Source organism: Vanacampus margaritifer, chromosome 5 (assembly GCF_051991255.1).
Source record: "Vanacampus margaritifer isolate UIUO_Vmar chromosome 5, RoL_Vmar_1.0, whole genome shotgun sequence".
NCBI classification, from domain to species: domain Eukaryota; kingdom Metazoa; phylum Chordata; class Actinopteri; order Syngnathiformes; family Syngnathidae; genus Vanacampus; species Vanacampus margaritifer.
In genome coordinates, this window is record NC_135436.1 from 24,071,714 (window position 1) to 24,096,858 (window position 25,145).

At 40.7% G+C, this 25,145-nt stretch overlaps 1 protein-coding gene across 3 annotated transcripts in view; it reads right to left on the reverse strand.

Moving 5' to 3' along the window:
- Positions 1–23,832, reverse strand: part of LOC144052392 (CD166 antigen homolog A-like) — a 53,282-nt gene extending 29,450 nt beyond the window's left edge. Inside the window, exons 1-2 of one of the 3 annotated variants that reach the window (XM_077566409.1) lie at positions 23,718–23,832; positions 20,333–20,510 (exon numbers count right to left, since the gene is read on the reverse strand). In XM_077566409.1, the coding sequence (XP_077422535.1) occupies positions 20,333–20,399 (67 nt within the window). In that variant the 5' untranslated portion in view covers positions 20,400–20,510; positions 23,718–23,832. Of the gene's footprint in view, positions 1–20,332; positions 20,660–23,717 lie in introns of those variants that run through there. The other 2 variants (XM_077566410.1, XM_077566408.1) reach the window with 2 other exon arrangements.
- Between the last annotated feature and the right edge of the window lie 1,313 nt (positions 23,833–25,145).

Consider the following 25,145-nt stretch of genomic DNA (forward strand, 5'->3'; position numbering starts at 1 on the left):
GGCGATACAAAAAAAGTGTCACAATATTGTAAAAAATGAGCTCATACCCCCCCCCCCCAACACACACACACACACAAAATTGTGCTTTTGTACATTACAGCAATGCATATAAACAACCTACAATCTCTAATAACACTTAATCGAGGCACTTACTTGCTAATGCAAGCACACATTGAGTTTCTCCACATATTAACTCGGTTCACAAGCATATTACGTTCCCCTTCATCTGACCATTAGCGTGGATTTTAAACATAGGAGGGCCACAACATGTCTTGTGAAAATTAAACTGCACAAAAAAACTAGCCACTAGAGGGTGCTAGGACTTCACAAATGGAAATCAACCTGACTTTTTTTTTTTTTTTTATAACAGATGTGCTGCTTTTAATATCGTGACATGACGACGACGATATATTGTGGCAGTTTTAATATCGCGATATCACGATATTGCTGTTATCGTTACTTCCCTATTAGTACATGATAAATGGCGACATGGACCGCAATTTGATCCTATGAAACTGAACCACGATCTATCAAAATTGGGGCAACAGGAACAGGATTACTGCATCTATACGCTACTTCTATTTAGAGTGTGTCTATGAATCTTTTCAGGGTTGGACACCAGACGTTGGGTTCAAGCTCTGACCTTATAGAGCTGAATTATTATTAGTTTTGTGGTTTATGGCGAGTCATCGTATTCAGTTGCCCACGTGCTGGTCAAAAGTCAAATGCTTCACAATTTACCGCCACCAATCTGTGGTTCAAATTCTCTCGGAAAAGTTTTTTTTTTTTTGGAACGATCTCTGATAGTAGCTAAAATAAATTTGGCTTTCAATCAAAATGGCTAACTGCATGTCATGAATGTTTTCCAAGCGTGGGTTTACTGATAGAAGTGAAACTGGCTTCCAAAAATTCTGGGCTGGAGTTCTATAGAGCCAATTTTTAGGGGTGTGTGATCAGACATGCATTATTACCAGGATGAACTCGAGGGAAAAAGTTGGGGAGTTTTAGTGTATGAGAAAACCATTAAAGTGCTGATTTATTTGGTCCTGATGTAAAGACGGAGTAACAAATCAATTTTAAGAAACCTTAGAGGAACCATTATAAGACGGCCAAAACATTTAACCAACAAATGCTCACATCATTGCATTTTTTTTTTCTAATAACTTTACTACAGCCCTCAATGGGCTTTAAAAATACTGAACCGGCCCCTGATAGGATAAAGGTTCCCCACCCTTGCTCTATAATCTCTCAGTTCATTACCTAAAAGCAGCGATCAAAAGATGCCTATTAAAAATAACCGTGCGTTGCTTGTGGGCAGTAGGCAACAATGTGAGGTTTATAACTCTCCTATAAAAGAAGCTGAACACAATTTATGAAATTTATCCACCTGCTGAAAGCCATTCAATTTCCCTTGCTGTATCCTGCAAGCTTTATTGTTGCCTTGCTGCTTTTTGTTCATTAATTCTTCCTGCAGTTTCTGAAACCGCTGGTGGAGTCGCATTTGGTTACCGAAGTTCAACAATAGCTTAGGTTTAAAAGACTTTTCTCTGGCCATTCTTAACTGAGGGGCACAGATAAAATCCACACGAGACTTGATACATTTCAGCATTCCGCACTGAAACCTTGGTTTTTGCCACTGGCGTGTACGAGGAAAGGCAATAGAGTTGAAAACATCATTTGGCAGCCCGGCTCATCGTTCCTTCCACATATTGCGGGGATTTGAGCGGATCTATAAGATTTTGCTTGCAATACGTCTTGAACCAGCAGTGGAGAATAGAGGTAGAAGTGCAGTGAGAAAAGAAGGCAAGGCTGGACTTGTTTACAAAGTATATCGTTTAGTCAGGGTAATTAAAACTACAGCCTGAAATCACAGGGAGGCGTAATCAACTCAAGTAGGGTTTTAAATTGCAGTAAAACCGGTCTCTTTAGTAGTAGAAGTATCGCATTTGCTCAGGGGGGCACCGGCTCAAATGAAGCAGGGCTGACTCCTTGTCATGACTGTATATTGATCATCACTCCCAATCACTTTTGCTTATCACCTTAAAGGCTCCACTTGTGCCATAATGACACAAAGCGGAAGAAAGCCTCAAAACAGCTAATCAATGAAATCTATTCATCTTCAAGCCTGAAATGGATTTCATCATAAATCAGTCTGCTAGACTTTCCCATCGAGATGTGTGTTAAAATATACAAAATATTATGCAAACTTGTCCATTTGGCTGTATGACTGAACTTTAGTACATTCTGTTGAACTACAATTAATATATCCCTTTACCTCCGCATACAAGGTGTGCCACCTCAAGATTGAAAGTCTATGTACAATAATGAGTGTAAATAGTTGGTCTAGATACACTTCAGTAAGCTTACTTGTTAAAAATGGATCACCGTAATGCTTTGTTGGACAGGGAACTGGTCAGCCATGAAGGCAACTGTGAGAATATTCATTTATGCCTATTAACCCATTAAGGCCGGAAGCGCATGGCCGCGTTTCTACCATTAAAGCCGGGAGCGCTCCAGCGCTCTTCTTCCTATAAAGCCGTGAGAGCGGATACGTCATTTTGTTGTTTTGACCGATTCCTAGTCTCTTAGCCGATGAAATGCATCAGAATATACAAGAGCGGGTGACGTGGGCCTTGTAGCATGCCCTGGAATTTTATTCGAGCAATTATGGCTGACGCAGATTTGCGGGAGTTATGAAATAAATGACACGATTGACGACGACACGGGGGAAATTCGAATCAGTGTAATGAGTCGACAGTGACATACTGTTAAGAAATATGTTTGTAGATAATGAGCATGTTGAAAATTTTGACGGCGAATAATTCCCACTGGATTCCCCAAAGGTATCACAACTGCGCTCCAGTGTTGAATTATTTAGTAGGCATTGACAATATTGTTGAATTTCCAAAGAAACTTCAGGTTTTTGGGGGTCAGTCTAAAGTCACCCATAGGTTTTAGAGGCATGTTTTGTCGGGCACTTTACGCCTTAATGGGTTAAAGTGCATAGGCAGCTCGTCATTTTATTTGTTGCATCAGTAATGGCTCTCAGTTTCAAATTATTTAAGATTTAACAGCTTTTTGTCTGGTTGAGCATCATCATCATCTACCGCTTATCCGGGGTCGGGTCGCGGGGGCAGCAGCTTTAGCAGGGAAGCCCAGACTTCACTCTCCCCAGCCACTTCAACCAGCTCCTCCGACGGGATCCCAAGGCGTTCCCAGGCCAGCCGAGAGACATCGTCTCTCCAGCGTGTCCTGGGTAGTCCCCGAGGCCTCCCGCCGGTGGGACATGCTCGGAACACCTCTCCAGAGAGGCGTCCAGGAGGCATCCGAACCAGATGCCCGAGCCACCTCAACTGGTTCCACTCAACGCGGAGGAGTAGCGGCTCGACACTGAGTCCCTCCCGGATGACCGATTTATATTCTCATTCCGAGTGTAAAAAGAAGCTAACCAATGTAGAGCAAAACAACAAAACACTACCTAATCTTATTGCTTTGAACAGTCATACCTGGTGTATCTTTTTATTCACTGACATTATTCAACAGTAAAAGTTTCACTTCAAGTCATTCTTCTTCTTCTTTTTTAAATTAAAACTTTGAGTGTTAGGTTAACTGTGCCACCTTACCCGAACTCCATTAGCAATAGATTAGTTTGTCATCCTATTTTCTTCAGGCTCATATCCTCACCGAAACGTCAACCAAATTGGAGGTAAACAAAACAAAACGGATAACCTCTAAGTGGGGCCGCCAGTAAGACGCATGACGAGCAGAGTGAAAAGTCAATACGCAGCAGACAAAAGGCATCCTTGCGACCGGGAAGCAATGCGATGAATCATATTATTTTTTTCAACATTAGCCAAGCTGGCGGGAACAGATTAAAGTCTCTCTCCGGAAAGACTTGACTGGTCGCTTATATGTTCCATTATCGCTATGACTATATTTTGCAGGTGACCAAACTGCTGCAGAATGTAAATGAGGTCTACCAACGAGGCCCGCAGCCTATCACTTGTTTCCATGAGTAAACAACCAAGCAGCCCTTTACTGCTTTTAAAAGAGCCTCATTAGATTTTAGCTATTCAGTACAATAATAATTATATATAATAATAATAATTATTTAAATTTTCAGTTAACTTTCTAAGAGATGCTGTTGACCCTGGGACCTCTCTGCAGTCCACACCTTCTGTTTTTGTTTGAAATTAAAACCAAGCAAAAATTTATTATTTCAGATATTGTGAAATTTTGGAAAACTTACTGCAGGAAACAATAGGGGGCTATGTACTTGTTAAGTTTTTTTATTTAATTTTTGATGACATGCTAATGATTCTGTGAGGTCCCTGAACTTTGTTAGAATTTAAAACAAATATGTCTACTAAGATTATTTTTTTTTTTTTTTTGTGACCTTTGAATGTGATGGGTTAATTCAAAATATAACATCCCCAAATATGTATAAAAGAATATGTGCACTTGTGCAACCACATTATCTCAGTTGTCTTTTCAGTTGTACAGGTTATAAGTCACATTAACTCATTCACTGCCAGCCTGGTAAAAATTGATCTTTGACGTCTATAGCCGTCTTTGGCAGTGAATGTGTTAATAGTGGCAAGAGTTTTGAAATGTTTTTTTTTTATCATCAAACCCTGGCATTGGAATAGGCCTGGGGTTTGTAGACTTCTTGTCTAATGTATGTACGCTCGCTTTATTAATGCCTGATTTCCATGCACTGCGTCGACTGTGCTTTCCGCCTTGTTAGTCTGTAAACAGCACAAACTATTAAGAGGCATTACCATTCGCTCAGCAGATGGTTTTTGTGCTGCTGATTCTCGTTCCGAAGCCGATACTTTCACATTAGGGCAAGTTGATGTGCTGCATGTTGCAATGCACTCATAAGGCAACAGCAGACCTTCTGACCCTTCTTGCTGAGGACCAGAGTGGGCCGTGCTTACCATGCCAATAAGCTCGTCAGTCTGGTTGATATTAAGAGGGCATGACGCTTCCAAAGTGCGTTCTGATTCACTCTCTTAGTGAGGGATATGTGGAATGCAGAAAATGCACACAAAGGATTATGTACATGCTTTCAGACTACAATCTGTAGGTTTTCCGCATTACACATCTGCCAGTGGAGCGGAGGCTTACCTCTTTGATCAAACCACTAACCTGATTTCCTTTGACTAGTTAAAGCTCATAAAAAGTAAGAGTTAAATATGTTAAATGTCTTTCATACTATGCGTTATCCGCATATCAGCACTCCTCACTCCTAGACCTGATTTCCACTGAAATAAAAACGTTAACTCCTGAGTGTTTTGCTTTTTGATTTTGTGGCTTTCTGCCATACTTTTTTTCCGAAAGAAAGACTGGATAGAAAAGTACATTTAAAGTTAAGATAACGATTCACAGGAAGCCACTGTGATTTAAACTCAAGGAGTATGTGTTTTCGTTAGGGTGACCAGATTTTCAAAATTAAAAACAGGGACGCTACAATATGGTACATTTCAACAAATTTAATCGCTAGTCAATCGTCGTCAACGTGGGGCGTTGGACGGGTTTAGTGTATGACAGCCGACATGCTGATGGGTGGGTGGTGCAATTACAATCGCTATCGCTGTGAACATTGGAAATATACCACTAGAAAGCTCAGCTTGCGTTGCCTGACCAGCGAGTGGTAACCCGCAGTGGATAGTAACTACATTTCCCATGATTCTTAGATGCAAAAGCAGGAAGTAGTTCTAGTTCCGATCAATGCCTATTGCTTGCTAATTTTGGTGAGGGGATTTATATTCTATCGAGGGGCCATATTCTGCAGCAGTAAATAGACCCAAGCGGCCACATTTTACTGAACCAGAAGATGTAGACTGCTACGTTAGCTGGTGTACACTCGTCAACGAAAATGTATCATTTTCTGTTTGTTCTTGTTTCATGTTTACATTATTGGTTTATTTTCTCTTGTACTTTTGTGACAGTTAAAGTTTAATTCCCCCTCACCACTAAAAGTTAAAAATTGTCAAAAATTAGGGGTGTTAAAAAAATCGATTCGGCAATATGTCACGATATTACAGCGCACAATTGTTGCATCGATTCAATATGCAGCAAAATGGATTTTTAAAGATCCATTTTTTATGGGAAATATTCAACTAAATGTCTTAATTAGGGTTAGGGTTCACACTTTAAGCATGGAAGAATGTTATATTAATGGAACATTAAGTTTTAAAATTTTGATTTCAATGCTGATCAAACATGAAACAGATTGCAACCCGTTTGTTAAATACAGTGGCTTACAGCACAAAGTACATTTTAATACAAATCTTACAGTGTACATGTACAAGTTTACTGATGATTAGTATTTTCTAAATTTGAGTTAATAAAAAAAAATCGCAATGATTAACTTAGAGATTCTTATCAGGATTAATCGGTATTGAATTGAATCGTGACCCATGAATCGTGATACAGATAGCAAGGTATTAGGCAATTCACACCCCCTGTCAATGATGTTTAATTGTTTCTAGAACAATTAACGTAGTTTAGTTAACTGTCACTTATATTTCAAGAATGTTAAAATGTTACTTAAAACAGTGCCTGTATAGTCAAAATAATGTGTTAAGTCAACAGTTTGGACTGGTGTGAATTATTGGAAATGTAATAGATCTCAAAGGGATGTTTTTTTGTTGTTGTTGTTGATGGAGCAATTCGAATAACCCCTGGATCTCATGAATGTGTTTCCTTTAGTGCGATTCAATCCAATTAAGCATAACATTTGTCTTTTGGCCATACAAGGTCAATAATGGTGTTATCTTGTTTTTTTCCAACGATGCGTAACAGATCCAAATGTCACAAACAACCCCAGTGTGGCTTTTTGGTCTGCTTCTTTTGTTTGGGCAGGAGGAGATAACCACTTGATGCAATTCAGCATATGTCCCTGGCGTCATGGGTCCTAAGGTCCTTTAAGGCATAATAATTTCATTAGTAGTGGCCATTACATTTTCTTCTTCCATCAGGACATGAAGGGAAGCCATACATCAAGATAAGTGCTTTAAACCATCAGCCTTGCATGGCTGCTGCTTTTCCTGTGCGGTACAATTTGAAGACTTGTCTACAGCGTGAGCCCTGCAGATCGAGCTGCTGATGAGTTTTACAGACGGTCTTCGCTAAAAAAAAAACAACAACCTGTCTTGTCAATACAAAAAAATGTGCCACCCCCACCTTCCCTTCCATATCCAATATATGGCCTGAAGAGAAGAAAAACAAATCTCTGCACATATTATTGCCTTCAAGCAAACTGAGCCTACATTGTCTCAGCAGGTCTCAAGAGGAATCTTCTACTGCAAGGTCAGACGAACACAGACGCCTTCAGGCTAATGCTCCAGAAGAAGAAAAAAAACTTTTGTTTAAAAAAAAAAAAGGTACACCTTTACTGTTTCCAAACGGAAATACTCCAAACTAGGACTGCCACAAAAATCACACATGGTCCCCAAAGGTTTATCAAAGACAACGTAGAGATGTGTGTTCAAATGTTTCCAACAAGTATGCACAGTATTTTATTAAAACAACATAAATGTGTGTAGTTTTGAGCAATTGCATTGTCATTGTGAAAGAGGTTTAAGTAACAGTATAAGCCGTGAAGGCTTACAAAACGGCTAGCATAGCATCTCACTTCATATAATGTCTATATTTCCCAAACTTATGATGTGACAAGAGCCACAGATGAACTCCACCAAAAATCTGAATCTGTTTTAACAATGTTAACTATAATAATACAAGGTGGGAAAATTTCAGCAGACAACAACAAGAGATAGAAAATGAATATAATCATTCAAGTGTTACGGAGAAAATGGCCCCGGCTGAAATTTAACAAAATGATCTCATTATCAGAAACCCACTGGGAGCTGTAACTGTCTTAAATGTTCACATAACAAATAATAACTGAGGCTCTATGCCTTTTGCATGAGCTCTGTTCATAGAGAGAGCGTGACATGGCAAACCGTCTAACATTAGTAGACTGGCAATCTTGACATTTCCTCCGCCAGACTGTCCCTAAATGACATTCACTGAAACAGTTTTTCACGACGACGTTATGGTATGACACTGCACGTTCAAATCAAAGTGTCCTTTTGTGAAAATGGAAATGACAAAGAGCATAATTGGCACAATTTATGCACCGCAAAAGTTAATTTCACAAAGACCTCATTCTCTAAAGTATCCAGACATGGCAGTAATACTGCAAGCAACACTTCCAAAGGAATATCACACACAGTGATTTGTTTGCACCGAGGGGATAAATCCACATAAAAAGTCTGCATTAAAATGGCAGCGGGGTGATGCCTCGTAATAATACTTAACAATTCGCTCCAGGGAACACAAGGCCACTTGACCTCTTCAAGACATCCCATTAGCAAATTAAGTATCACTCCCAATTACCAGACAAGCATCTCTTCACCTACTCCGGGAGGTCTGCCAGTGACACTGTGGAATACTCAACAGCAAAGTAAAGCGTCTTATCATAAAAAACATCTTAAGCACCGGCCAAAAATTTGCTTGTGGGAGTAATTGCCACGTAAACAGTTGCCACTTCACTTATTTAAATCAAAACTTAATTTGGGGACACTGAAGTAAGTACCTTTTGCCTACAAAAAGTCACCCTTTGGTTTACTGCTTACCACTGTTTACCTGTGTCCTTGTTCTGCTTAAAAAGCATCGACACAGAACCAGCCAATTTTCTGCCTTTAGTGGGAATACAGAGCAGTAAAAAAAAAAAAAGGTGGGACGCAATGCCAGAACATGAGTGTGAAGTTTAACACCCAGCACTCCTCTCTCACTCTGTTCTAAATTAAAAGCTGTGAATTACAACCTCTGCAAAGGAGGTTGTTTTTCCCTTTTTATACTTTTATATACATGTACTATTTTGAGAATAATGTTGGTGCTGCAATTTTCTTCCTTCAAAGGTAGTATCAGAAGCAGGGCAGTCGCCGAAGTGTAATTGAGTTCTGCAATGTGCTGTGACATTCATCACCAGACATCCATGTTTCTTGCCTTGTTGTGCTTTAAACAATTGATGCGATTTTACATGGAACAAATTGAACAAAAAAAATATTTTTTTTCCCGTCGACTAAAATCCGATGAAAGTTGAACCGAAATGGATGATATCATTGATATATATTTTTGGGGTACAATAAAGTGGTCTCATGAGGTCTCCCTAATTTAAATTTCTGGGGTTGGTCAAAGACTCTGGTTGGTAACCCGGTGGGTAGTAGGTAATGTCTGGTCGGTGCTGGATTTCACTTTCCTTTCTTTTCTTTGATCCTTCCTCAGTTCTCCTGACAACCTGACGACTCCAGCTGGATTCTGAAGTATTCGGTTTAGGTGAACTAATGAATACACACTCACACATACAAAATAAAGATTAATTAAAAAAAGAGCAATGATAATATGTCAAATTGGTAAAACTACCGAATGAACAATACTGAGCTCTCCAAGAAAAAAAGAAGAAATTCCTCTGTAAACTGGCCGATTGGATGCCAATAACGTGTTTTAATGCTTTGTCTGCGTCAAGCTTTAAACTTCAATACGCAGTAACAAATGGAGTTGTCAACTAATCGTTTCAACCTCTGAGACGATGACACTGATTGAGGGATGCCCTGTGAAAAGCACAGACTGCACAGTTAGAGTTAGTTACCAAAACAAAAGTCAAATGAATACTGTTTTTTTTTTGTCACAGCCCAGATACAGGCATTTTGCGGGATTTGGTGTTGCTAATGTATCTTCATGCACCATAATGTTGTTCATCCACAAATCCATTACTTCCCACTTCATCATTTTTTTTCTTTAGTAACCAAGGAGTCACACATTAGGAAGTGTGTGCCCCGCAGTTTTGAAATAACTTTTAAGTCTATGTTGCACATGAGGGGGGGCAACTAATGATTTCTGTACTGTGTAAAAGCAGCAACACACATCCCCAGAAATACAGTTAGCAGGAGGGTGCAACATCTAAAAACTAAACAGAGAACTTTGGTCTTTAATGTTATGGTTTCAAAAAATCATGACATTTAATGTTGTTTTAGCTTAGTTTGGAAGAAATGTGGACTGCAGAAAACTTTTTCCCCCCCCACATCCATCTTCTTTTTTTTGTTGACAAAATAACAACTTGACGCAGACCCTTGTGGTTGACAATCAGCGTGATGATGCATTTATTTTTTTCAACATTGTATGCTATTTCACCAACTATTCACTTCCTATCAGCAGAGGTATCATGGTTATCAAGCCTGATAGTGCAGAAACGAAGGTCGGTGCATTTTGGAGACAGTTTCCCTATATCCAAAAACGTGTGTTTTAACAAATCTACAAATGCCGTGAGCACTAGTAGCTTGATGACTCTGAACAGGGCCCTGCTTTTCTATCTTTCATCTGCATTCTCACTTAGCCACTAAGTGAATGCTTTTAATTCCAACCCCTGATATATGCACCGCTGTGAAAGAAGGCTCCGTGAATGAGGGCTGCTGTCTGCTGCAAGTTTGCGCCTAGCAGCGTGTCACTGAAGATGGCTTCGGGCTGTCGATGTGGTGGACTTCGGCTCCGAACAAAGACACAGCCTTGAAAACGGCAAGAATGCGAGGTCACCAACTGACACAGGGCTCTTCTGTTGGGTGCGCCAAAGGAAGCGCAGCATAATGTAGCAACTTAGCAAGTAATGAAAAAGAAAAGCAATCCTCCTCAGTAGTAGCTTGTGTGTAAGAGTCTAGGGCTGAGTTCACGCGTAGAGTTTGATGAGTGGAAATACATACAGTCACTGGAAGAAAAAAACTTTCACCGGACTAAAAGTCTCCCAGTAGAAAGCATGTGCATCCAGTCACAACCTGATTGGGGCGTGTTTGACATATTGTGTAACAAAAATGGTGTCTGCTAGATTATAGATATATGCGATTCTGTCTCATGTGCTGGATCTTACTGCTATCCATCCTCACAAGGGTCGCGGGGTCGCTGGAGCCTATCCCATCTGGCTTCAGGCAGTAGGCGGGGTACACCCTGAACTGGTTGCCAACCAATCGATCTTACTGCTATATAATCGTAATTGGCTTTCGTCTGTGCTGTGTTTACACTTGAGGTGAAGTCAACTGTAACGTACATTGTTTGGTGCACACCAGGGAACAACTCGGAAAATGAGGTTACAAAAAAAACTGAAGCCACAGCTCTGCTTCAAAGCTTCACAGTTCACATTTTTTCCACACAGACTCATACACCTCTTGTAACATGTAGTTGGTCATTTAACACTGAAAAAAGATAACAAATTACAATGTGTCTACTGCAAAACTAACGTACCACAACGGCACATCTAATCGCCAACACAAGGTAATTTAATATAGCCTACTACTGCTAAATAGAACGTATTGTAATGTCCCCCCAGCTAGTCATAGATAAACACAACCGGTCCGTCACTGCACATTGAATCGCTTTATTGAACAAACGATAACAAAATAAACACCTAATAGGCACATTAATACACAGGCTGCTAGTACCACAATTGACGCCCAGGACACGTAAACTGGCTAACAGTTTGCCAGTTAACGGCCAACTGCTAACCTGTACTCACAACAGCCAACTCTACACACTGTTATTTCATTGACTCCCACATCACTTACCAGGTCAGGTACAACTTTTAAATCCACACACACTCAAAGTCACGGATATTATAGTGTAGAATGTAAGGATGGCGATCCCATATGGACAACAACTATATTTGCACTTCACATGCACATTATAGTTTATTCATGTAGAAATTAATTCAGATAGTCGCGTTCAAACTTGGCCAAAGGAATCACTGCACTTGTGCAACAATGTGTTTAACTGAAACAGATACGGCAGATGTGAACACAGCCTTAAAACCCAAATGGAGCTGCTTCAGAATTGAATGTAACAGGCCGGATCCATGTTTCATTTACGGGCCAGAGGCTTTGAATGAAAGCTTCACCTTCAGCACAAAAGCTGTGTTGACCTAAATGACTTTCCTCAACCCTGGACAAACCCCAAATAAAAGTCTGATACAATAGTCTTAACCATTGGACTAAATGGACTTTATGGGCTTGCATGCGTGAATATCAGAGATTTGCCATTCTTTTTATGAGTCAATAAAAGCCCCCTGGTGCAAACACCACACAGCTTTGCATTTCTAAATCTATAAGATAACATTTTAATGACAAAAAGACGTTCATTAAGTGTCATTTAGAAAACAAAAGAACACATCCCTGCAGTCATTCTCCAAGGTGGCTGACTTCTCATCACAGCTAATGTAGGCCTCTTAAAATAATTCATTAAAGCAATGCAATGACTCTAATGGAGAATTTGAACTAAGATACGGATAGAAGATGGGTGTGGCCACCAGCATTTCATATGGAGGAGTGATTCCCTTGTTTCCCTACCACCCCCTCAAAGTCAGGTTGCACATGAAGTGCAGAAACAGGCAGCGGCGTCTCAGTGTGCTCTCAGAGGGGTGTGTGCTGTTCCATATTAATGACAAAGACAGAAGCGAGAGCAAGAAGTCGCTATCATACACTCATTTGCTTGAAAAGAGGCATCGTCACAATACAGTCGGCGGGAGTCCGCAAGAATCCAGTGAAAGCTGAGGGGGGCTGTGCCAATGACAAAAGATGGGGCAACCTCACTTTTTTTTTGTCTCTGAAACAAGGCCTGCCCAATTTCTTGGTCTTTCACCAAAAACCGAGGCCTTCTACCTTCATGCATGTGAATGGGGGAGTTCCTGCATAAAGAAGGCAAGCACTACAGCAGGGCAGCGTGAACTCTCTGCCTTTATTTCTGAAACAATGCCACCCCTGGTCCCCTCCCTCAGATAACAAATAAATCATTTTTTTTGCACAACGTAGAAGAACCCATGGCCAAAATAAGAGAAATAGCAAGAGTCCGTAGTCTTACACGGTTTGCAACTTGCATTTGAAACAGATAATTATTATTGTACAGTACACGTACAGAAACCCATATACAAAATTCCATGCTTTTATTTAAACTTTGTCTATATAGCTTATCTAGGTTTTTTCCCCGACATGTTTTGAATGCCAACCAAAGCTTAATTATTCACTCACTGTGCAAAACCTTTCTTTACCTGAGTAACATTTTTCTAAATATGTAATCATCATCATTATATATGTGTAAAATATAATTTTCATTCATTAAAATGTTTCTATTCCGTTGGCTTTCTGATTGGCTAGAAGTCAGATGGTACTGCACCAATAGCGCTCTTTTCAGACCGAGTGCAAGTTCTTATATTTGAGAGCACACGACACAGAGTACCGATACTTGATACTGCCATTCTGACTTGCAATTTTGATGAAACTGTCAAGTACGCTATAAATACAGTTGAGTTGTGTTACGTTCTTGTGCACAATCAATAATCCTGTTCCATTTGTGTGGGATAAACAGTACACGGCGTGCTGCTTCTGTTGTGAATGCCTTGGCCTCCAAGTGGGCAGGTGTGTTGCTTGCGTGCAGGCAACACATGCATCTTGATGACAGACCGGAAGGAGAGAGTATCCTATACAAAGAACGATTAATATTAGTGCCGTATTGATGAGCTGGTAGAGAAGTAGAGATGTCGCAAGAAATAGTAGATCTGCCTGTCTTACCAGCTCCCAGGTGGCCAAGATCAAGGCCAAAATCTGTTTAATAGCAGGCGTTGTTATTTTTACTTCATGTATATCTATGTTGACGTCATGTATTTTTACAAGATTTGCAAGCAAATATCAAAGATCTGTCTTTAGCTAAACAGCTTTGGTAAACTCTTTCAGGTAGTGAAGCATGAGGCAACCATTTTGTTCCCAAACATGGATTCCCAACCCAATTCTAAACGGATGAAAAGAGAAAAAAAAGCAGCTCGTCTTCACCTGACTGGCAAATTAAAGCAAAATTGGACGCCTGAAGAGGCTATTTCAACGAGGATTAAAACGGGCAAAAAAAAAAGTGAATGTGTCCTGCAGCAATGCTCTAAATGCGGGTTGAGGCAATCACCAAAGTGTAATTAAGATTCACTTGCTGCTGTTTTACTGACAATCCTGAGTGTAAAACTGTCGAGGGCGAACAAAAGAGCCCCCTTTTCACATTGAAATATTCCCTGTGAAACATTTTGTTTTTTTTATTCTCTCAAGGCAACGTTAGTCATACATCTCGCTGCTCTGACATAAAAGATGTTCAGCATTTTTATGCAAGAAGCTCATTTTCCGGCATTCTGCCTGTGACCAGCAGCAACGACCAAAACCGTCTTTGCCATTGTTGGTAGCGTTGTAATCAAATCATAAACAATAAAGGTTGAAAGATGAGAAGCATAGTGACTGATGGCAACAGGGTGCTTTGCTTCCAACAACTGCATACACGACACAGGAACCATAAACAAACGCGCGTGGCCCTCCATGGCTACTAAAACAAACACTCCTGCACAAACTACACACACGCACACCAACCACCTGTTTGGCTGGGGATAGGTGGGGGGAAAAAAACACAGCGAGTGTGAGTGTTGCAGGGCTGCACACAAAGGCCACAGTGAGTGCTGATATTGAGCATGTGCTATGTCAAGGTTACTGCTTTCATGCAAGTGGACTCTTAAAAGTTAATGTCTTTTACACATAGTGAGACCGCTCACCATAATGGCTCAAAATTGACTGCTGTCGCACGCCACTGACAGTCGCCTGTCTGCAAGAAATGTCTGTGATTACAACACAATTAAGAAGGGACGCTGTCAGAAAAGACTATTTGGGGAAATTATCAACATAATGATGAAGATAAGCAAATAACAATTGTAACAATTGATTAACTTGTGTGGTGGATTGCGTGGAAGTCATTGATGGCAATTAAGGAAAAAAACAGGAGTGTGCAAGATTCTGAGTGAAAACAAAGTGACGTCACCTATAGGGAGGTGAACCACAGCCACACAGCCTTATGAAAGCCATTCTGCTCATGGGACAGAAGCAGGAGTAGGGCTGCCAAAAACAGGCATCATAAATCACTCGTCGAAAATGCAAAAGCACTCGCCGAAAGGTGGGCAGCCGTCAATGACGGGCCGGCGGAGAGAAAGAAGTGCCCACATCTGGAAATGCGCCCTATCTTTCCTGAGTCTGTTGCTAATACCAGTTAGCCATGACAATAGCCACAATGCTTCTGTTTGCATCACGGATGACCTGGATTACTGGTATTGTGCATGTGCGTCACACAGACAAGTCAACCACCAGGAACAGTGGGAGATGAGACAGTTATGAGAGAAAAACAACAAAAATGATGATGTTGACTTAAATTAGCTGCCAACGGATTTGGTCGTCGACATAGTAACGACTAGTCGATTAAACTAAGCAGGAATTCAGAATGCCACATGAACTATTAATTATTTTTCATACTAAGATTAATTTAGACTTCATGGTTAAAGGCATAGTAATTCGATACTTCATTCTTTTACTGGCAGTGTATATTGCTGTGGTGTATTTTGAGAGCTGTACTAGGAGGATTACAGCAAGCCTCGTTTACATGGATTCCTAGAGAACTCTGCATATCATTACGATTCCATCATTTTATACCCATATTTACATTCAAGTAAAGCTCCAGTCGGCACCTCAGAAGTGAAATAAGCTTGAGAGTGATATTCAGCTCTGCTAGGGAGTCTGCACTCATTTTACCAACACCACCAAAGGGAAATCAAACTGAGGCCTAGCATCTACACATAGCCGGGTATTTTAAAAACGAGTATGTCTCCCCCCCCCCTCCCTGTGTAGAAAAAAAAGTCTGCACACAAACGGAGAATTGCGTTTGTAAGCTGATTTACATGCATGCCAAGCCTCTAGGCGGCAGTAGTTAGACAAATACTGCTCGTCTCTGGACGTCACTTCCACATTACGTCACACAAGCGTACATAAAAATACCTTCCGTTTCAAAAAAAAAAAACCCTGCTACGTGTAGACAGGGCCTGAGCTCCTGCCAGACTGCCACTATTTAATTTGAATTTCCCGCTCTTGATTGGGGTGGAGAGAGAGCACATGCTGCCTAAAAACCCCTATCACAGATTTGCATCTGTCGTGTACACTGGAGGCTGTCGCTCAAAAGACGGACATTGCATTCCCATTGAACTTGAACTAAATTGGCAGACTTGCGTCCTAATCTGATGTGGAAAAATATAAATTAATGGCAACAAAAGCCAACCTCTTCACTAATCAATTTAGTATCTTGCTTGTAATCCTGACTAACAAAAAAACATTACCCTAGCATTAATTGCTTATTTTCCCCGTGTGACTTCACAGGAAGTTTCAAGGATTTACAATGCGTCAAACCCACACCATGAATGACTTTCATTCTTGCATCTCGGCGGCTTTGTGTTTCCCCGTGTGAGATAATGGGGCTGCTGTCGCGCGCGCTCGGCTTAATGCCTGACATTCCTTCCAGCAGGAATCCATCAAAAACCCAGCCGCCACGCGTCCGTTGACACTTGAAACAAGCCACAGTACACCTTCAATTCATTCACATACAAACATGCACAGGCTGTGAGGAACAATGGGAGCTAGCTAATCGGAGAAAAACATCCACAAGAATTACATCAGAAATGAAATGAAGTGGGTTCACCATGTTGTAAGCCCAAGCTTTTTTTGCTCCTGTGATGGATAGATGGATATATATATATATATATATATATATATATATATATATATATATATATATATATATATATATATATATATATATATATATATATATATGTATATATATATATATATATATATATATGTATATATATATATATATATATATATATATATATGTATATATATATGTATATATATATATATTTTTTTTTTAATTTATTTATTTTTTTTTACGGGGCAAGCAGGGATTTACCCTGTGCCCTTTGGTCTTGCAGTGGAAAGCTTTACCATAGAGATAATGTTGTGGGCTGCTGAATAAATAAAATAAAAAAATTTAATACTTTTTTAATAGATAACAAACGCGCGCACACACAAAAAAAAAACCCTGCATTTCTTTTTTTCCCTATGCCCTTCGCAATCGATTTGGGAGCAGTTTGCGGTCTACCACTCGGGGCAGCATGGTGCACTTCACCTCCCATTTGCCGCACAACGAAAATACGACATTTTCATCCATTTATAAAAGTCCTGGTTGTCCGGACAGGATGTAAAGAAGTGGACATGTGTGGGGAAAAAGAGGACATTTGGTAAATCCTGAAGTGTGGGCGATGTACAGGAAGTCCTCAAGTTACGGCGGAGTTTTGTTCCTATGCTGGCGATGTAACCCGAATTTTACTTGCTTTACTTTAATGCATGTAGTTGTGTTTATTGCTCAAACACAACCTGTGCTACCTTTAACGTAAACATCTGCTGTCAGCTTAAGGATCATCTGCAGTCAAAATTCTGTGTTAATAAATGATTAATGCGATATTTTTTTGTGATTAATTCATTAGTTAACGCTTTAACAGCACTAATTATAACCTAAAACAATGGCTACTCTACTATATATTTGGGGGCACTTTTTTATCATTATTTTTAAAAGTGTAGATCCCGTGCCTGTTTCTTTGTTTCAACTTGTTTCACAGTTGAAAATGTTCAAATAGGACAAGCACATGTACGGTTGCAACAAGACTGTTTTTAACACATTCTTAATTCACCATTGATGCTAAGGAAGTGTACTTATTTCAAAATTTGCATAAATTTAAGAAAGCTAAAACAATCTTTTTACTTAAAACATTGCCTGGAAAGTAATAATCCAAATCAGAATACTGTACTGATCACATGTAGAAATTTGGCAGGACTAATGAAGGCATATTTGTGTTCTAAAGGTTAATCAATTTACCCTGGAAAACATCCATTCGGTTTCCATTTCTTACTCTTAGGGGATGTTTTTCGGGAAATCAGAACAAACAGAATGACTACTCAGTAGGGGAATGTGTTTGACTTTTATGGTTCACCTGTATATAGTCACAGAGCCAATTATTTGTTGGCTGATTCACCCAAGCAGACAGACTAGCAAGCTGATACGCACAGAATATTTTAAGAGCAGAAACAGCAAAAAGTGAAGTACAGATGCAGCATTTTTTTATTATTCAAAGTCCAGGCAGACTTGTCAGGACTGCATCTGAATTTTCCACAGAGAGACAGTTTTCATGTCTTTTAGAGAGGTAAGGAGGATGTGAGATTTGAGGAAGGGGCCCCATCTGCTTTTATGTGGAGAGGAGACAAGATGGGACACGCACGCACAGCCGCACACAACTTGTCCACAATGCTATGAAGCCTTCAATTAAAAAGGAGCCTACAACATCCTGCCGCGCATGTCTGGACGGCGCCCGGCGAGGGATGAAAGAGTGGATCCATCTCAGGTGAAATTGGGTGGGTGTGTGAGACCGACCCACCCTCACCACCAGCCACTCATCTCCACCAACCCCTCCCCACTCAGCTAAGTCCATTAGTGGTGGAAGAGCCCCACTTGCCTGACAAGTAATACCAGCTGTGACACCGAGCGCAGGATGGCTGTGCGTTCTGCGGTAAGGGAGTGTGTGGGGGGGGGGGCGTTTTGTGTGGTTGGGGGTAGGGTGGAGATGAGGGAGTGAACAAAAAACATCTTTCCAGACTGTTCCTGGAGAGATTTAGGGCTGAGTTTGTGTTTTTATGTGGGCCTTAAGCACAAAGACTCGAGAGCAGGGGTGGGCAACGTATGGCCCGTGTGCCATTTAGCATCCACCACAGCATTTGATAAGGCCTGTCAGTCAAAAAAACCACACTTACCACACAAATGCTCATAATCATGAACAGTTGTCTGATTGTTGCTTAATGGTTTTTTACATAAATTTCGTACAGCCCTGAGGACTTTACACAAACTGAAATGGCCCCAGCTCTCATCTGTTCAATTGCAATAAACACTGGTAGTTGAGTTTATTTTTATTGCCATCATGTACCGATGTGTTCTCTCATTCATAATCCATTATTCAATTGAGGTCTTGCAGTTCTTGACACTCATCACTGTGATTATTCAAAAGGAACCTCAAGACGGACTGAGGCGGCGACCATCTGTTGTGTGAACTCGCGCACACGTTTACACCATCACTCCTAAACACACACACACAGAGCAGCAGGCGGGGCCGTAAAAGTCTGACCTCGACCCGGTGCACTTCTCCACCATGTGAAGCAGTGAGGTGCAAAAAACTCATTCGTTTCCTCTCAAATAAACGGAGTGATAGGTGCTACACGGGGGTTTTAATTTACAACTGAAACTGCTATGGCGTGATGACTGAGGCTGAGGTCATAACAGTGAGTCCAGCCCCTGAGCTTCTGCAGCCTTTGCTTATTAATGGGCAACCAGTAGGACAGGAAAACAGCATATGCTACCTGTTGGCCTGCAGGCGAGGAACTGGGTTAGAAAGAAACACATTAAGCTGATGCTGTAGAAACCAGTCCCTGCATCCATAACCACATACTGCATTCCCAGCCCATTACAATCTGCGCCACTGAAGCCCCCTGACCTTTTAGAAAAAACAGTCTCGTCAAAAACCTCTGATCATCATCCCAGTAATCCAAGACAGGATATGCAGGAAGCTCCATCCTGCGGCATTAAAACGAGTGGAACCACATGAAACTGAAGAGGCGCCAGAGGTGAAATCATGAACTCATGCTCATACAGTTCAGCCGGAGCCGCAAATGGCAGACAACGTCACATGACATGGTAGGCATTAACAAATCATATGCTCACTATGCAAGTCATCCAAGGGTCATACACACTTATGGAAAAAAAACACATGTTGATGATTAAAGTCACTGATGGTAATCATTTGCCTGACTTCCCACTCAGTGATGGTGTGAGTGCGAGTTTGAATGGTTGTCTGTCTCTTTGTGATAGCCTGGTGACCAGTCCAGGATATAGAAAATGGTGGCTGCATTAGTTATTATGCATTAAGACCTTTCGTGTGTTATCGTGTTTGGCCCAGGGGGCCATATGTTGCTCATCACTAAATTTAACAAGAATTTAAAGTTGACTCCTGTAATTGGACTGTTGAAGCCAAACCGGAAACCAGATAAATCACAGAATGAAGGGGGGGAAAGTTAGATTGAAGCGGTTTAAATTCGATTTAGTAATAGCAAATATACACAACACTAAAGACGACATTTTTAGGGGGCGAGTGCTAAAATATAATCGTACTTTTAAAAAAAAAAAAATGCTAAAACGGTTTTCTAGAGTTTTCGATGGCACCTGCGCGCGCGACAGACGGGATATTAACACCACCTGAAGCGGGAAGGGGCACACGGAAGTCAGGAAACACATTCACTAAGCGCCACTTAACGTCTTCAAATGTCAAAATAAGTCTTACCTTGGCGTAGAATGGTGCCGAGGAGGAAGACGAGGGAGCCCAAACAGCCGGCGGACAACAAGTGCATGGTGGCGATTCTCACGCGGTGGGGTCCTCGAGTGTCAGCAAAAGAAAGAAGGTGGGTTCCCACGGCGAGTTGTTGTTGATGAAAATGTCGTTTGGTGTTCTTTTAGTGATCCTGGAAAGCGTTGAAACAGTTGAGGTGAGTTTTTTTGGGCGGGGGGACGTAGCTCGCAAACTCAGGGCTGTGGAGCCAGTTGTGCTGGAACAGGTAGTAGCGGAAAGCGGAGCGAGAGGAGAATGGACGGCGAGAGGAGGGGGAGAGTTCGAGAGGGGATGGGGTGGGGGGCTGAACCACGCCCCCATCCCTTCTTTCAAAATCAACTCCCTCCGCCCCCACACCATACACACATCGCCCTTCCAGCTTCACCACCCTTCAAACAAGTGCTCTTCTTTCACATCGTACCCCCACCCACACACACACCCTCTTACCTCCACCCCACCATCATGTTCCCCTCCTACCCTTCCTCTCAACCCCTTTCACACTTATCTCAAACATTTCTCTCTCTTTATCAACATCTGCAACACACACGCACAAGTGCAAACCGCCAGAATATGAAATTCAACAAGGAGGAGTACTGTAAAGTCATTCAAATGGACAAGTTGGTCCCCTCCCTCGCCGCCGCCAATGCCGCCACTTGTCATTTCGATGTCAAAAACATGCTGAATCTTCAAGATAAGTGAGTCGGAGAGGTGCTTCAAGGTTATGAATTCGTAAATTTTGCCAACAGAAGTGACACGATGAAAGTTATTGCTTCCCTGTCGAATAGCGATGTCACATAAGATTTATTTGGAAATACAGTCGATAGACAGAAAATTGAATAAAAGGAGAAAAGGTTAAGAATAAAAAGGTAGCATTCCAATTAAGGTACCTAGACACTGCGCTTGGTTTTCGCGGCGCCCAGTGCAGGGTAGGGTACTGGGACGATGGCAACTCGGCGGAAGCTTGGCCATATTTAGCTTAGCGTTGGTTGCGAAGTGACCGAAGTGGCCTGGATGTTAAGTAAGTCGCAGCCCAGCAATATGTTGATGCTGTCGGGTAGAAATCCCATATGTCCAAGTCCAAATATGGACAATTTCCTTTTTTTCCCCATTGCTACGATTGGTATGTCCCCTCATCGTCCGTTAGTTTTATGAATTATTAACCCGTTTAAATAGTTGAAAATGGCTTGAGAAGAAATAGAGTAATCCCATATATTATTTGCAATAATATGTTGTAAAGTATGCCCCCCCAATATGGGTTTCTGCTGTTAATGAAAATCATCGACTTGTGACCAAACCCTGAAAACAGGTTAGCGTATTTGCTGTGTATGCTGCGATAAGTAGCATGACCACAAGTTGATGACGTGATGGTTTAAACCCAAACTTGCTAAATGTTCTTTATGAACCTCTTGCCTCATCTAATAAAAAAAACACACATTTAAATGAGAGGAAAGCAATTATTTCATTATTTCTCATCATATCTCCTCAACCTTTTCATTTTGTCTTGTACTGTGGGAACGAACCCTTTCTCTGATTGTTTGATGAGTTTCAGTTTGAAATATCCACCAATAAGCTTGTTCGGGCCGACATTTCGAGGGGTTGACCAAATCGACAAGTCAAATTTACCGTGACGTTTCAAATGGCATCACTTGCTCTGAAAACTCGACTTATAATAGCGCAAATGGAACATGTTTCGTGAGTAGAGCAGTGTGGGCAGTAGGATAGGTCATGTACTTTAGTCATCAATTGTCGTCTTCCTGAAAGTATTTGTTATGGAGGATTCTAGAGGCATTTGAAGTGCTCATCCTATTTTTTTTTTATAAGATTCTGCCACTTGTCACAAAATTATATTTTTGACCTACGATGCAGTATTCAAAACAAGTGGGAAGTATCCCACTTAGACCTTTCTGAGGTCCAACGCTGAAGCATGGGAAAAACATAGATCAGAACCACAATAAGCCAGCTCTTCTTTTCTTTATAAACATTTTTGGCATTTTGATTGGGCCCGATTGTGGTACTAGGAACTTTGAAAAGACTTTGAAAGCATTTTTGCTCATTTTAGGATAGAAATTTCAAGCTACCAACTAACATGCTAAGCTAGCTTTGCTCAGTTTCATATACCTAATTCGCTACTTGATAAGGATCTAAATAAAAAAAATAAATCTTGAAGCAGTACAGTGAGACAGCACTTGCTAGCTAAAACCCAATAATGGATAGGTTGAGTGTTTGATAGCACTCTTGTATTGGGTATGATGACTGATTGTTTGGTTGTAGTTAATGTTGTGGCTGATGACTGCATGCTAGGAAATATGTCACCATGTCTTTTGTTTCCAAAGAGGAGGTGTGGTGTGTGTTTGTGTGGTTAAGCACCTGGCATGCACAGACACACACATACAGTAGATGCAGGGTCGCAGTATCACACAGCCGTTTTGTGCCTACAGGCAGCTGACAGAAGGTTCATGCTAATTAGGCTGTATAGGATGTGAGTTCAACGTTAATCATAATCAAGACATTTTCATATTAATAATTCAGAGCTAATTAATAATTGAGCACACCGGCCATATCTTCCGACTTTTTCTTCAGAAGAGCACGTGCGCATGCGGCACCGCAATAATTATTTTCCATATAAAGACTCTGCTAATTAATGCCCGTTGCCAAGACTTCCTCCGAAATGTGGAACTACTAACGTTGATCGACTTAAGGAGTAGAGTTTGGACAGATATTTTTCGTGGAAAGTATGACCCATATGCCAAACAAATTTAGCAGTTGGAAGTAATGCTAGGTGCAAAAGCTTCAGCCATAAAGTGGAACCTTTAAAGATGATTATGTTAAAGGTGGTAACATTTGAATTTGGACGGATATTGCCTTAAATTCTGTACATATTTTCGACATAATTATATCCAAAAAAAAAGAGTCCGTCCGTCCGTCCGTCCTTCCTTCCTTGTCTGCTTTTACATCTGCTTTTACTTTGGAAAACAAAGATCAACATTTTCAACCATTTTTTGACCCATTACGGACAAAACCAATAGCTGAATCATAATTTGTTATATTTTCTCTGCACTGTCAATTTGAAACAATGTCCTCTTTTTTTTTTTAAATAAAGGTATGGAAATTGTCGATTGATGTTGGCACTAAATAATATGGCCATGTTTCAGGATCAATGTAAAGCAGTTGCGTAGGCATGATCACTACTACAGTAATTGTGCTGTGTTGCTCACACATAACATCACTATCAGGATTAAACATTGCCCAAAGCTCTGATACACCAGATAGTGTTTCCATTAACAGCACAGTCAGTCCACATAAGAGTAAAAAACAAAACAAAAAAATTGTTCATACGTACCAGTGGCGTGTCTGGCCTCTTCACTTTAGTTGCTCCAATGATGTCTGTAGTGCTTGTCTGGTCTTTTGGATAGCTGTAAAATGTTTAGCTCTTTTATCCTTTACAGAACTGATGTGTCGAACAACAAAGGTTGTGTGTCTGTGTATCTTGTTATGATGCCTGATCTCTTTTATCCCTTTATCCCTTTACCCACTGTTATGTCTAGCAACTAGAGTTCTGTGTATGTTGTAGCAATGATTAGCTCTTTTATCCGGGGTAGCTTTTGACATATGCCATGAAGCAGTCAGCACATTTGTTGTTTTTTGTGCGGAAGTGTTCCGACCATTCTCCTCAAAGTTGCTTAGTGCCAGTAAAAAAAAAATAGACAGACCCCCTCAGGCCATGGGAAAGGTATCATTCAACTAGTTTTAAGTTGGTGTTTCATCAGAAGAGTTATGAAAATATTTTTTTAAGGTTGAAAAGTTCCTTAGTGCTACTTTAACTCAAGCAGCCTTGTGTGAAAAAAGGACTTGGACCGTTTCAAGTGTAGCGAAACGCACACCAAACATGGAAGAGCTTGACATAACTTGAAAGAACCCTTAGATTTTAGGAATATGTATGTTTCCTGTCCCACTACAGACTGTCTCCCAAGTTTTGTATCTGTTTTACAATAGCTAACAAGGTTCTTCATCCACACCATGACTAACTTGTAGGACTTGACGATTATGGAATGAAATAATCACAATTATTTCGATTGAGATTGAAATCACGATTAATAAAGCAATTATTCATTGATTTAAAAACGTATACACAAATCTATCGTTATAGCCTCATCTCCAATCATCCCTGCACATTGTTCACAAATCAAGTTGAGTTGACAATCATTTTGAGGGCTGTGCACCCGTTTCCTTCCTGTTTATGTGCCTTCTGTGTCATGGTTTCCAGCCACATTTACCATGTCAAACAACATTCGATGACGCTTTCCTGTGAAAGTCAAATGGTTCCATTTAAGAAATTTCTAAAATGTCATTTAAGGACGCTGCAGATGGAATGATTTACTCTGCGATGGCAAGATCATGCTTGTCTGGTCACGCGATGTGTGTGTGTGTTGGTGTGGGCGGGGGCGAGTCAGTGTTCCTCACCCTGGCTGTGAAATTCATCTAGGTCCGTGATGGTTTGTGCAAATGGAGTAAGGGCACCGGCTGTGAAAAGCTAATGCAATTTGATTAGAAAGTTAACTGCAAAGCAATATTTTTCCTGCCTGGCTGCACTGTGAGGGGAAAAAAGAACTATTTGGTTCTTTTCTGTATGGGTGAAAGCAAATGACTGATGAGCAGGCCTGAAGCCTTGTGTTCAATTACCAAACATCTTGCCCATAATTGCGAAATCCTGAAGAAAGTATAAAAAAAATATAAAAACAAAACGTCTTCACCACTGAATCAACCAGGC